The sequence below is a fragment of the Melospiza georgiana genome, chromosome 2 (assembly GCF_028018845.1).
Source record: "Melospiza georgiana isolate bMelGeo1 chromosome 2, bMelGeo1.pri, whole genome shotgun sequence".
Lineage (NCBI taxonomy): Eukaryota > Metazoa > Chordata > Aves > Passeriformes > Passerellidae > Melospiza > Melospiza georgiana.
This window is the reverse complement of record NC_080431.1, coordinates 70,482,264-70,496,566: the sequence shown is the minus strand read 5'-3', so window position 1 is coordinate 70,496,566 and position 14,303 is coordinate 70,482,264. Positions and strand designations below refer to the sequence as shown.

Here is a 14,303-nt window from a genome sequence, read left to right as displayed (position 1 = left end):
GCCATGCCTTCACTGAGTTTTGCAATGAGCGCTTCCTCCTCCTCTTCCTGTGCTCCTCGTGGGCATGTCTGCAGCATGGGCTCGCTGGCAGTGAGGCTTGCTGGCAAGCTTATTCCTGCTGCCAGACATCTGAGTGCTTTTCAGAGTTTCCTTGGCCCAGCTGATCTAACTCAAATAGTTAGAAGTAATTTATGGTGATTTTTGAGCAAAGATGGAGCAGGCTGCTTTTTCCTATGGAGCAAAACAAGGTCAAGTCCTGCTGGGTCCTGCACTTGGCTCACAATAATCCCATGTAATGCCGAAGACTGCAGACAGAGTGTCTGGGAAACATCTCAGCAGAAGAGGACCTGGAGGTGCTGGACAACAGCAGCTGAACATGATCCAGAGTGTGCCCAGGTGGCCAAGAAGGCCAATGCCATCCTGGCCTGGATCAGCACTGGTGTGGCCAGCAGGAGCAGGGCAGGGATTGTCCCCCTGTACTCAGCTCTGGTGAGATCACACCTCCAATTCTGTGTCCAGTTCTGGGCCCCTCACTGCAAGAAGGACATTGAGGGACTGGAGAGTGTCCAGAGAGGGGCAACAGGGCTGGAGAAGGGTCTGGAGCACAAGACTGGTGAGGAACAGCTGAGGGAGTGTTCAGCCTGGAGAAAAGGAGGCTCAGAGAGGTTGTTCTCACTCTATAACTACCTGGGTGCTAGTCTCCTCTCCCAAGGGGTACCAAGTGACAGAAAAAGAGGAAATAACCTCAGGTTTCATCAGGGAGTTTTAGTTCATTGGAGCAGGCTGCCCAGGAAGTGGTAGAGTCACAATCCCTGCGTGTTTTTAAAAGATTGTAGAGATGGCATTTAGGGACATGGTTTAGGGGTATACACTTGGCAGTGCTGGCTTAATGGCTGTCTTGATAATCTTGGAGGTGTTTTCCAGCCTAGACTATTCTATCATTCTATTTAAACATCCTCTTGCTTGACTTTCCATACAGCATTATACATTAGGATTATCTGAGGACAGATCAGAGATGTACACAGGACCTAATTTGTCAAGATGCTTCTTAGGTTTTTTAATTGCTTAAATGCCATGTGCTTTTCTTTCCAGGCACGTTCAAAGTGGTTTGCAGGACTTTTGATCACTTTGTTGGTGGGATGAAGCATCTCTACGAGGTGAGCAGCTGCCGCAGCCCCAGCAGAGCCCAGCAGCAGCGTGGAGCCATGAGGGTCTATTACATTGCTGCAGAGGAGGTGGAGTGGGACTATGCCTCAAATAAGAGCTCAGCACCAAAGGTTTACAACATCAGCAGCTATGAGGAAAGGTACCCAACCCAAAAAACTCTTGTGGGCACAAGACACACTCACAGTGGAGGGGAAACTTTGAAGCACCATTTCATGATGCCAACCTGGTATTTTTAGGATGAACTCTTTGCCAAACATAATATGAGAAAATGTATTTACAAAGTCACAGCCTCTCAGTTTAGACTAGTTCATAGCCACCAGTTTCAAATGCTTTCATTTCAGAGTGTCTTGTAATGCTGTTGAATTCAAGAAGGCCTCCAAGTTTGTGTTCCAGCCCTGGCTCAACCTTACAATGATGCCCCCCAACCCTCTTCTCTCCCTTACTCTTCCCAGCCTTGCAATCCCAGACTTCTGGTAGTCATAGAGGAGAAAGGCACCTGTTCCAGATGTGAGCTCCTGTAGGCAATGCAATGCAGATGCATGATGGGGGTGCTGAGTCTGCTTTCCTGCAGCATGGTAGCCCCTAGATCCCCTGAGAAGATCAGAACATAAGTAACCCTGCAACTGAATCACTCCACTGCGTGAGGAATAAAAAACTTGTGAAAAAAAATACACATTCCAGATCATATTGCATAGACTGGTCTCTGGTGAAATCAATAACGAACTTATGTCAAAAATAAACCTTAGAAAAGCATCTGTGAAAGTGCTTCTTGTACAGAGGAAGAGGAGTCTGTAAAAATACACCTGAAGAGTCACAGGTGATGATGTGAGTTTAAAGAAAACATAAACTCCACTGCTGTCAAAGGCTGCTGTTGCACACACAGCTCACTATACAGTAAGCAGTATCCCTGGGGCAGTGTTTTGGTTTTATTTAGTGTATTGTGAGCCAGCCTTGCAACTCCCCTGCCAGGGGCACCCCGGAGATGAGCTGCCAGGAGGCGGCTGCTCGCAGAGAGGGTGAAGGCTCAGCTGCACAGCGGCTTGTGAGTGTCCTCTGCCGGCGAGTCAGCCCTCTGAGATCCCATGGGAGCAGCCACATACTAGGGAAACCTGGAAAGCATCATCTTCCCCGTGCAGAATGAAAACACATTTCTCCTTTTATCATCATGCTGGGAAAGCATCCAGCCTGTGCAGTGCACAGCAGCAGGAGGGAAGGGTAAAACAGCTCCCTCTTATCTCAGATGATGGATCGCATTTGTTTTCAAGCTTTGTTTATCATCTTCCCGTGGCTAATAGCCAAGATAGCAAAAGCAGCCATCATGATAGGAGGATTCAGGATTCCAGGGACAGGCAGTATCTGTTATTGGAGTGAACAATGCTGCTGGAGAGGGCAGCTGAAACCACTCTCATCTCACACTTTACCCCTACTCCAGCTCTGGTGAAGGATTTGTGTTCCCAAAATTCTTGGAGAGTGCATCTTATCCTCAGCTTTACCTGTTTGAAGAGGGTGTGCATTCAGTAAGGATTATCACTCTTGCTATTTGCTATTCAAAACCTCTTGCATCTCTCAGGGCCTTCACATCCATCAGCACATTGGATCAAGCTGTATATTCTCATTGAATCTGTTGTGAATAGCACAACAGTTACTAGCTTTCAGCTATGTACACTTTAGTGCTTTTATTGCATTTTATTTTGCAGCTATGGACATGTTTTTCTGGGCCAAGCAGAGGACCTGATTGGTTCAAAATACAAGAAGGTGGTTTACAGGGAGTACACAAGTGGCAACTTCACACAGCGCAAAGTGAGGACAGAAGAGGAGGAACACTTGGAAATCCTGGGCAAGTAGCTCTCATGTCTCACAGACCAAGCTGTGCTCAGAAAGAGGATTGCTTTCCAAAAACTATGTTTTTAAGCTTTATTAAGATGGAAAATATGGAACAGTGACGCCTATTCCAGGTGTCAGTTATTTTACATGCTATTTATATAACTGCTGAGTGTAAAGATCCTTTCCAAATTAAAGAATTAATTCTTGAACATGAATAAGGAGTATCCCAAGGAGTGCTATAATAGCAATTCCAGGATTCACTTTAGCTTCAGAGCTTGTAACATGGGGGAGACTCTTGTAAACAGATTAAGATAATATTAAGGAGATGGATTTGTGTTTGCAATTGGCAAGACATAATTTTACCCATCAGTTCAGGTTTTTTATGGGGTGAAAAGCAGGCAACAACTGGTCATAAAATAGTCATAGAGTTTTAGAATATCATGAGTTGGAAGATCATCAACGTCCAACTCCTGGCCCTGCATGACTCACACCCTGTGCCTGACAGTGCTGTCCAAATACTCCTTGAACTCTGTCAGGCTCAGTGCTGTGTCCACTTCCCTGGGGAGCCTGTTCCAGTGCCCAACCACCCCCTGGGTGGAGAACCTTTTCCTAATACTAAAACTAAGCCTCTCCTGATACAGTTTCATACTCTTCCCTCAGGATAACCTTCTCAGGAATATGCTTACAATTTCCTTTTCTGAAGGACAACAACATTTTGAAAGATTCAAAAGCCATCCTCAGGAGTTTTCCTTAGAAAACAGCTGTTCAAAGACCTGTCTTCAGAGAGAACAATTCTCTTCATTGACTGAAAAGGGATTATTTGTACATACGGAGCTTTTAATCAGCTGAGATAATACAATTTCTATGGCTTTCCTGGAAGAATAGAAAAGCCCAATGATTTTGATAGAGACCTTGGCTCTACTCCCAGGCCAAGCTATTGAAAGTTTGTTGAATTCAGAAAAGCAGCATTAAACACTGGCATCTCCTGTTTGAATTCAGGGCCACTACTCCATGCCGAGGTCGGTGACTCCGTACTGATCGTATTTAAGAACAAAGCCAGCAGGCCTTACTCAGTAAGTGCACATGGTATAGAAGAGGTTGGTTGTGAAGAACAGCCTGAGACACCAATTACGCTCCCTGGTAAGGCTCCCTTTTTTTCTTTCCCCCCCCCCTCCTTCTTTTCTTTGAGCTACAAAGGCTGTTTATAAAAGCATTTTAGCACATTAATGATAATCTCTCTTTCAAACTTGCCCATATCTATATGTTCTCCCAGGCACAATATGCTCAATGCTTATTCAGCTACGGTTCTGAGTTTCTAGACATGTAGGTTCTTGACCAAGTGAGCATGTTTGGGCAAAGAATAAGCCTTCATTCCTATCAGGGGTAGAAACAGGAATGTAAAACCACTAGACAACCTCCAAAAGAGAGAGAAGCAGGCCCATAATCACGGCAAGAGAAATGTAAGCCAGTGCTGCATTTGGCTCCAAACTGACACTCTAACAATGTTTTAAAAACTTTCAAATTCAGAGGTAAGAATTGCAGATGTTAATATTAACTCTGCCTCTCTCAAGCTACAGAGAATTGGCATTTGCATTCAGAGTCGTGCATAAAATGCCAAACATAGCTGTCATGTGAATTCATAACCTTTGAAAAGTGTACCAAATATGCCTCAGTTTCTAGTGAGGAAAACTAGAAAACTAGTAGATAATAGTTTTTCATATAGAAAAATTCCTGTTTAATTCCTGTTTAACTTTTTGAACTTCAATTTTTTATTGGGTTTATGTTCTAAGTAGGAAATCAAACTCAGGCATAGCAGTCCCCACCTTTGCTTTCCAACACCCATGCAAATTTTTTTGGCGGCATTTGTGAACTCCAGTGTGAAATTAAATGTAAAGAAATTTTGATGTAATAAAGCTCTTTGCAAGCTGAAAATTCTTTCCTGTGAGCAGCTGTGTCGGTAAAATACAAATACACAGAAACTCATGCCCAAATGTGAGCCAGCATCTGCCTTGCTGCAGTTTGGTGAATGTATACCTGAGGTTAATACGTGGGGGAGGGGAAAGAAAAGGAACTGGTTTATATACAATTCCTTCGTTTTGTAATTTGCTCCATGATGTTGTTGACACTGTTAGGCTGGCGTTTGAGATGTAACAAGGGGAACACTACTGTCATGTCTCCTGCGTCCACATGGGAGCAGGCTTGGGATGAGTTAGATGAGGGAAGGTGACTGTGTTTGAGAGTAAGCCAAAAGCATTCCTCAACAGGATCTAAGGACTGACTTTTCCTTAGGAGTTTGGAAAGAGCAGTCGACATAGAAATGAAATCCCTGAAATAAGAAAAATTTCTGGGCACCTCAGTCCCCACCAGCATCATCTAGAAATCCTCACTGTCTTTCTTCCTAGGCCAGGCTGGACTGCTCACCCCAAACTTGCCAAATCTGTCAGATGACTGATTTAGGATTTAGTAGAATTCTAATTCTACTAAATCCTAAATCAGTCATCTGACAGATTTGCATCCTGACAAACTGTGCTCCTGAGAGCACTGCCAGGTCCTAAGAAACTGGGGGGGGCATGCTAAATAGATGCAGAAAGCATATCCATAGCAACCTATGCTAGACCAGCTCTCATCTGCCACAGCTTTGTTCTCTCCCTGGCCATTCTTCCAATTACCCAGAAGGAAAAAAGGGAGAAAACATCAATTTTCGCTTTTTTCAGGGGTTATACCTTATTTGAACTTCAAAGATCAGTCTTCAATGCCTTCTGAAATGTGTCAGCTTTAAATAGGGTAGAGATTCTTTTCCATCTACAGCCTCCAAACATCCTGAGCTGAGGAGGAAAAAGTAAGGAAGGGGTGGAGGACCACAACCAGCCTCCCTTCTCAGATCACACCTTCTAAAAAGAGGTGATGGCATGTAGGTTGGATACAGATGGATGAGAAACGTTTCCCTGGCCTCCATGTCTCCATGACATGGTCTTAATATCTCCATGACATGATTCTTATCCTGTAAGAGTAAATGATATTGCAATACTTATGAGACCCATCTCATATTGTATGAGAGTTGAAAGTCATCACTTTTTTGTTTTTGTAGTTGCTACTGTACAATTAAAACCCACTGCTGCATGATGCATGAACAGTGCAGTGGCTCAGTGACACAAGAACTAGGCTCAGACATTTCCCAACCCTTTAAGCTTGAAAAATCTCCTTGCCTAGATGCTCACAGCCATTGGCAGCTGTTGTGCTGTAGCTGTACTAAAACCATGGTTCTGTGATTTCCTGGTTTTAACCTGACTCACAGCATGTCCCACAATGCTCTTGGCTGTTGTCACCCTGAAAGACTTTTGGGACAGAGACTGCTTGGTTCAACATTTCTCCACCACTTAAAAGGGTAAGGTGTTGGCCACATCTTGGTCTCCTACCCTTTCCTGAAGTACCAGCAAAAAAGCAAAGCAGGGAAACACAGCATAGGCATTTCATCTGAATGCAGATGTTTGTGTTCGGTGCAGAGAAATGATCCTCACTCAAATAGATCATTTTCTCATCCATTTGTTACAGTTTTTTTAAAATCAGAGGCCAGGGAATTTCTGCTCAGGGAGGATGTGGCAGAGATGATGACATTTCAGGAGGGATAGAGATTCTCTGGTAATTGCTGTGGAGCAAGGTCCTATCTGGAAGATGAAAGAACCCCCCTGCTCCCCCCAGACAGCAGGTTGGTACATATCCAGCTCTCCTATCCAGGCCCACAGCTGACACACTTCTGCAGCACCCTCTGCAAAATCCCAGTGGCAACTGCCACTTCTTTTTGTCCTCTTCAATTGAGAAGGTCCAAGAAACATTTTCTGGGCTTGGCTCACAATGCCTCATCTGACCTTAATTATCAGCAGCCTAGATCATTGAATTACTGCAGGTTTTGCCAAAGATGAAGAGTCCTGTTTGTAAACTTCCTTCTGTGGGATGCCACTTTTGTCAGAATCATTTGCAGATCTTTATTTCTGGAGCAATCTGCCCTCACTAACACCACTGGAACCTCACCGACCTCCTGGAAGGCAGAATCATATCCCTATCCCATTGCTGCATGCTTCCACAGGTAGTTTTGATGCAGACAGTTTTTTGATGAGAAGGATGGGAGGTCTGAGTTAGATATACCATTCAAAGCTTCTAATACTTAGCTGCTCAAGGTAAAATTGTTCTCTCTCTGTTTCAGGGGAAATAAACACCTACAGGTGGAACGTCCCGGAACGATCCGGTCCTGGCAAAACAGATCCAAATTGTATCACTTGGGTTTATTATTCAACAGCAAATTTTGTTAAGGTAACCCAGAAATGGCCATTAAAGCTTGCATTGCTTTGGCTAACATGTCGTGCATTGTGTAATGTTTATGAAAGGTCCTGCTTCTCAGCTGGGAGAGGACCACAGGCTAGAGACACCATTTACGGAGCTAGATGCTTTGAACTCTTTACCAACAGTTGCACATGCCTGGGTAATTTAAGCTACAGAAATCCCAAGGCATACACCACAGTAATGTGATTTCCTCCTTAAAGAACAGTTGAGGGGATATGGGGTAAAGACAAAACATTACACAAAATCACAGAATCACAGAATGAGTAAGATTGAAAGGGACCACTGGATGTCATTGCTTTGGTAAATTAACAGAGAGACACACAGAGAAAGAAGTTTTTAATTAGACTGATTTTTTCTCATCTGATAGGAAAAAGCAATTTAATCTTCAGTTAATCTGTATCTATTTCATAACTGGATGAATTGAAAATCTGTAATGCATATATTTATTTTATTTCAGGACACGTACAGTGGTCTGATTGGGCCTCTTGTAGTTTGCAGAAAAGGAACTTTAGATGAAAGAGGTCTGAGGAAAGACATCGATCGTGAATTTACTCTTCTGTTTATGGTGTTCGATGAAAATGAATCCTGGTATTTGAAAGAAAATATTGAAACATACCTTCATAAGAATCCTGATGATTTTAATTCCACTGAGAACTTTGAAGATGGCAACAGCAAGCATGGTATGCAGGACTCGGCAGCAGCAGCCAAGAGGAAAGATGTTTATTTTTCACAGCCCTTTTAGGGACACATTGGACTCAGCCTGCAGTTACCCAGCCATGTGACAACTTCATAAACTGCAATGCTGGAAACAAAAAGATTTCACAAGGCCCAACCAAGATATTTTTCTAACAAGATAGTTTGCTCTTACACTTTTGGGAAGAGAATGACCTGCCAGGATTTCCTTGTCATTTGTGAGCTGTGTCCCTCCCAGGCTTGTTTTTTATGAGCATAGGGATGATATTTTAAAACTGTGGCTGTATTTACAGCCAGTCCAGGAGCCAGGCTGAATAGACTGGATGGGAACACACATAGCCCTGGCAAAGCAAACATTTTTTTCTACAGCTGGTACCCATTTTAGACAACAATTCTATTCCCTCTTTTTCCATGTAGCTTCTCAGCATAAATCCAGTTTGCTCAGGAGTTCAATCTCAACCAGTAAAAAATCAGCTTGATGCTCTGTAAGACAGAAAAAATGTTTGTTGATGTATACTTATACAATTTGGAAACTGAAACAAAAGCATGACTGTCTTCCTGCAGTGGCAGTGGTCACTGAGGACAGCACTTGTCCTAACCACACATGCCTGTCCCCTCTCTGCCTGAGCACTCCTTCTACCCTCAAAGTGCAAAGGATGCCTGAAGTAGAGGTTATAATCACCCATACCATGGCCAATTATTAATCATTCCTATTTTTGTCATTCTTCCAGCAATCAATGGGAAGATTTACAACAGTCTCTTGGGTCTAACGATGAATGAAGGTGATAGGACAAACTGGTATTTGATAGGAATGGGCAATGAAGTGGATATCCACACAGTTCACTTCCATGCACAGACCTTCATCTTCAAGGTTGGTAAAATAAATCAAAATAAAACTTTTATATTGTTATGGGAAATTTATGAGAAAAACAAACAAAAAAAATTCCATATTTCCAGCCTGGCTTTGTCACTTAGGCACAGAGCCCTGGGCTGGTGCTGAGGTAGGTGGGAGTTTTGCATTTGAAGGAAATACATAATAAATGAGATACTTGCAAAGCTTCTATTACCCTAGTAGAGGACATGCTTAGGTGGGTTAAAATATATGATTACCCGTAGGTGTGAGGGAAAATACAGGGAGGAGGTTAGAGTTATGCCGGGTTGGAGTACGGTTTTATGCTGTGACGGTTTGCCACTGGCAGGACTACCTGAAAAATATTTCAAAGAAACACCTTTGCTCAGCCAAAAGCTGAAGTCAACAGAAGGGGTCTGCTTTTTTATGATGGATTAAATGAGAGGTGTCCACAGGCCTCAGTTTCTCTGGATGATGTTCACTAGAAATGTACAAGAAGCATTTGATCTGCCTTAAGGAGCTGGAATGCTGACTGGAATATTTCAGTGCCCATGGGGGGGTATTTGAGGCATGACTCTTACAATTCTGGTTTTGCTTTGCCACAGACAGATAAGGACCACAGAGGAGATGTGTATGACCTTTTCCCTGGGACTTTCCAGACAGTTGAACTCGTAGCAGAAAACCCTGGGACGTGGCTTCTGCACTGCCACGTGGCCGATCACATCCATGCTGGCATGGAGACAACCTACACCATCAATAAATCAGGTGCAGTATCAGAAACATCCCAGGACTCAGAGGTGGTATTGCAGCACAGTTGGATGGCAGGCAGGGACGAAAGGAAGAGAGCTCACCTGTGCACTGGTGGGAAGCACCTGCACTGCCATGGCCAGTTAGCAGTGATAAGAGACAGGACAAACACCCCTGGTGACATGGCAATCTTTGGTGCACTTGAAACCAGTTGGTGCTTCACAAGTGCCCTTCTGAGACAGTGGCAGCCTAGGGACCATTTGTCCTTTAAAGGTGGCACAGAAAACATCTGCAAAGCTGTTGTTCAGCCTTTTTGCCTCACTGTGCAGGAGGGCTTACAGTCTGGCATGGTGCTGGTTCCTTCCTGTGAGCCCTGATAACTTGCAGAGCTGTTTGGGCTCCTCCGTGCACAGGCAGACACCAGCTGGGATAAAAGGAGCTCCAGAAAATGGTTGTTCATCTTGTCCAAGAAATAGGTGACCTCTTGACTAAGAAAAGTTGGCAAACTTTTTGAGTGGTGCTTGTCTCTTCCAACACATGTAAGTGAAGCTGAAAGTGTTTTGTGAGCCTCTCCACATCACATTACTTCACTAAACATCTGGATCCAGCATCTAGGTCCTCACTGTGCTGGCTACACTCCTCCACAAGAGTTGAAACAGTGCCAGTAGGCATACCTCATACCTATAACCCTGTAGCAGCATGATGCCAAATGTAGATGCCAAATGTAGATGCCAAATGTAGCCAAAATACTCCTTCCTTGGATATAATGATTTTATTTGATTACACATATTCATGTGGGCTGTGAGATTTCAAATGGACAAGCAAATGCAGAACTGAATCATGGAATGGTTTGGGTTGGAAGGAACCTTAAAGATCATCTCGTTCCATTCCCCCTGCCATGGACAGGGACACCTTCCACTAGACCAGGTTCTTCAAGGCCCCACCCAGCCTGGCCTTGCACGCTTCCAGGAATGGGGCATCCACACTTTCTCTGGGCAACCTGTGCCAGTGCCTCACCACCCTCATAAAAAATGTGTTCCTTATGTCCCACCTAAATCTACCCTCTTTCAGTTTAAAAGTTACCCCTTGTCCCATCATCACAGTAAGTAGTGGAGTAAAAGAGATGCCTACAGAGAAGGGGAATGTTGCCCATGGAGCTTCCCAGAGGAACAGCTGTGATGATCTAATCACAATTTCTGTTCAGATCAGCAAGGTAGAAATAATGAAATAAAGTCAACTCTAATTTTTCAAAAGACAAAAAAATATTTATTAAGGTTTCCAACTTAACTGTGCTTTTTTTCACCCTGAGAAGGGCGACGAGAGTGGGAAGTTCCTTCAGAAGGAGGACACACAACTGGAACATACAATAAAACTACTGCAACAAATGAAACCACTGCAAAGGGTAAAGATTTTTTTAAATGCCATTTAAAACTCTTCAGATTCATGTGCAGATTTCTCATTAACAACTCTCTTTTAACAGATTATGACAACAAAGTGGGCAAATTTTTCGGCAAAACTTTGAGTCCTGGAGAAGCCAGCCTGATATTAGCAGCTTTTTTTTGCATTGGACTTGTTCTACTGTCAACAGCATTAATCTTCTTCTGCTTCGTCACCCGCCAAGGAAATAGAATCCATTACACAGCTCTGGATGATAAAAGTGCACTTCTGGCAGATTCCCTGTAAATTCCCACTTTTAATATCATTCACAGGCACTCACTGGATTTCACAACATAGAACCATAAAACCTTTAAGTTTGGAGAACACCTCTAAGATCACTGAGTCCAACCATAAACCTAACACTGCCAGGCAACATGCTGCTAATAAAACTGGAGCAGGGCATATGCTGACAGTCCCACCCCATGGCCAGTGCTCACAAGAGGGAACATGAGCTGTAGAGCTCAGCTCCAAGAGCCAGGTACCACCCATCACCATTTCCACTCCTCTGGGTTCAGATGAGCTCTGTCCAAGATCCAATCTGGCAGCCAAGCAGAGCAGCATCCACTGGGTTTTCACAGGAGTGAGGAGCAGGCAGAATGGCATCCATGTGCTCTGTGAAGAAACTCTGGGTTCACACTAGAAAATAAACACCACCAGGGACTGGCTTAAGCTGTCATCCTCTGAAGGAGCAGCTGCAAACCTCCAAGTCCCTGCAGTTTCCCAAAGTCTGGCTCAATGAATTCACCACCATTCAAGTGATTGTCTCTTTTTTTTTTTCCCCTTGTTAAATGAGGAAACTTCACCCTGGGGACGAAGGTTTTTGAAGACCTACAAATAAATTTTAGCACCTGAAGGGTTCAGCAGTGCCCCTGCCATTAGTTTCTAACAACTTTTATTTATCTCTAAAAATCTAGCTCTGAACAAGCTCCAAGAGATTAATTTACTTTGTAAATGCTGCTTGTTATGGCCCTGATTCTGTACCTCTTCTTTGCACTGAGCAGCACCTCTCTCCCAGCCTGAATGAAGTCATCAGGAGGATGATCTTTGTGCTCTGCGAGGCAGACAGACAGAATCAGGACACATTTAGTGATACTTGAATGTTTATAGCCAATTTTTTGTTAGGTTGTGTTTATTCTTGCCTGCTCATGCCTGCTATAGCTCTAGCAGAGGAATTCCGGGACAAAAACCTTTGCAAAACTGTTTACACAAATTTGATTTTGAATGTAAATTCAAATTGCTAGTTTGATTTTTTTAAATTCTATTTTTTCCACTCCTGTACTTTAAAATGTATTCAAAGGTAGGAAATTGTACTGTGCAATGCTCTTATTGTAGCTTAAATGTGTCCTTCATTGATGTCCAGTCAAACAATATGTTGAAGGTTCTCAGTAATTTCTTTGTTTTCCTCAGTCATTTGAAAGCACACACATGAAGTAGAAATGCAGGACTGAGCCCTTATAGATTTTACATCATATCAATAAACAACTCAAAACCTCCAATTTGAGCTGGCAAATACAGGTATTTTCATCTTCCTGTCCTGTAAACTTTAACATTGGGGTCTCCTGTTCTGTGCAAAAATACTGTCTGTGCAGAACTTTAGCTCTCTGTGTACATATAAAATTAAAGCCTTTCACTCAAAATGCACTATTACAAAAGGAAATTATTTGGTACTTCACTTCTAGGGTAGCTAATGCACCTGCTGTTTTAGAAAGAATCATAAGTATGTTTTGACTGTAGAAACTAGTTTGCCAAAGTGATTACATTGATAATAAAAAACCCCAGCTATTTGTATGAACCTTCTGGCCCAGATCATTTCCTCTGTCCTGCTCCTCAGCTGGACAGTGGCTGCAGAACGACAGTGGCTCCAGTGAAAGCAGAACGAAGGCTCCAAAGGGCCGCAGGACATTGCTGCTGCCAGACCAGGGGACACAGCCTGCCACAGGGATCATGAAACATCACAAAAAGTGTAAAGCAGCAAGTGTACCATTGCCTGCCTGGCGCAGGCAGCCCTGTGCCAGCTGTGCCCTGACACCTGTGTTGAAGGACAGCATCTGTGCTGGGCTGAAGCACCAGCAGGAACAGAGTTAAGCAACAAAATGAGCTGATCAAGTCACCAAGGCAGGGATGTTTTCCATGGAATGCTACAGGCCCTCAAGTATGAAAAATCTGGATTATAAAGTGGGGTAGCAGCTGGGAACTGTCCTAAATTCAAAAGCTTGAAAGGTGACAAGGTCAATCTTTAAAAACTTTCCAGAGGACTAAAAGCTCTGTCAGCCGCACAATGGGAGCTGCTTGAAACTGTTCTAAAAACAAAACCAGGAAAGTGTCCAAAGGAACAGAAGAGAACATGGAAGAGTTTATACTTTCTTTTTTTCCCCCCCACAAGAAAATTGTGCCTTAGGAAGGTTTTTGAAGGACTCAGTGCATAGGTAAGAAACATGGATGAATATAACCTGCTTACATTTCCATAAGATTTTTGAGAAGGTCCTAAAGTTTCTTGAGGAAATGAAATCACCATGGGATGAGGAGTCCATGGAAGTTAAATAACTGGTTAAAAGGCAGTGAAAAGTGGTCAGATTTCATGTTGAAAGTCACTCATGGGGTGCTACATGACATGCTTGTCCTTGCTTTTCACTATTTTATCAAAGTGTTGTGAAAAAGAGTGGACAAGTTGAGTGACAAGCACATGTAGCCTGAAAAATCAGTGAAAAAAAAGAAAAAAATTTATTACTGACACATTTACAGTACTACATGTGGAAAAAAGCAGTCCTACCCTTATGTCTATCATACTGTCTAAACATCTCTGAAATGGGATCTGATTTGTAATACTTTAATGACAACATTAGCTCCAATGTTGTTCAGTGGGCAGAAAGGCAATTAAATATTAGGAATCAGTACAAATTAAGAATAGAGCAAAACAGAAAACCACTTTGTCCCATTATATAAATGTCTAGGGCACCTGCATCTTGTACACAGCATGAGTCAAATCTCCTGGCCTCATCCAGCAAAGCAGCACAAGGGCAGCACAAAAAGAACAAGAAGAGGAATCGGTATTGTAGAACAGTTTCCATATGAAGGGTGATTTCCTTGGCTTATGGCTTGGAAAAAAATAGGAAAGGCAATTGAAAGCAGATAGGACATCAGTTTAATAAAGGGGAATTTGAGTGGAGGAGGGAATATTTTGTCCTTTTTGCAGAAAGCAGTGAGCTGGGGGAGTGTTACACGAAAGCACAACACAGGAAGTGGCTCT

The 14,303-nt window shown here is 43.1% G+C and overlaps 1 protein-coding gene across 1 annotated transcript in view; it reads left to right on the top strand.

The window, feature by feature from the left end:
* The window catches only part of HEPHL1 (hephaestin like 1), a 32,719-nt gene extending 21,031 nt beyond the window's left edge, over positions 1-11,688 (top strand). Inside the window, exons 12-20 of the mRNA XM_058018439.1 lie at positions 1,093-1,306; positions 2,865-3,004; positions 3,991-4,131; positions 7,193-7,299; positions 7,787-8,009; positions 8,754-8,893; positions 9,478-9,637; positions 10,929-11,021; positions 11,100-11,688. Coding sequence (XP_057874422.1) covers positions 1,093-1,306; positions 2,865-3,004; positions 3,991-4,131; positions 7,193-7,299; positions 7,787-8,009; positions 8,754-8,893; positions 9,478-9,637; positions 10,929-11,021; positions 11,100-11,302 — 1,421 coding nt within the window. The 3' untranslated portion in view covers positions 11,303-11,688. The remainder of the gene's footprint in view (positions 1-1,092; positions 1,307-2,864; positions 3,005-3,990; positions 4,132-7,192; positions 7,300-7,786; positions 8,010-8,753; positions 8,894-9,477; positions 9,638-10,928; positions 11,022-11,099) is intronic.
* The last annotated feature ends 2,615 nt before the right edge of the window (positions 11,689-14,303 follow it).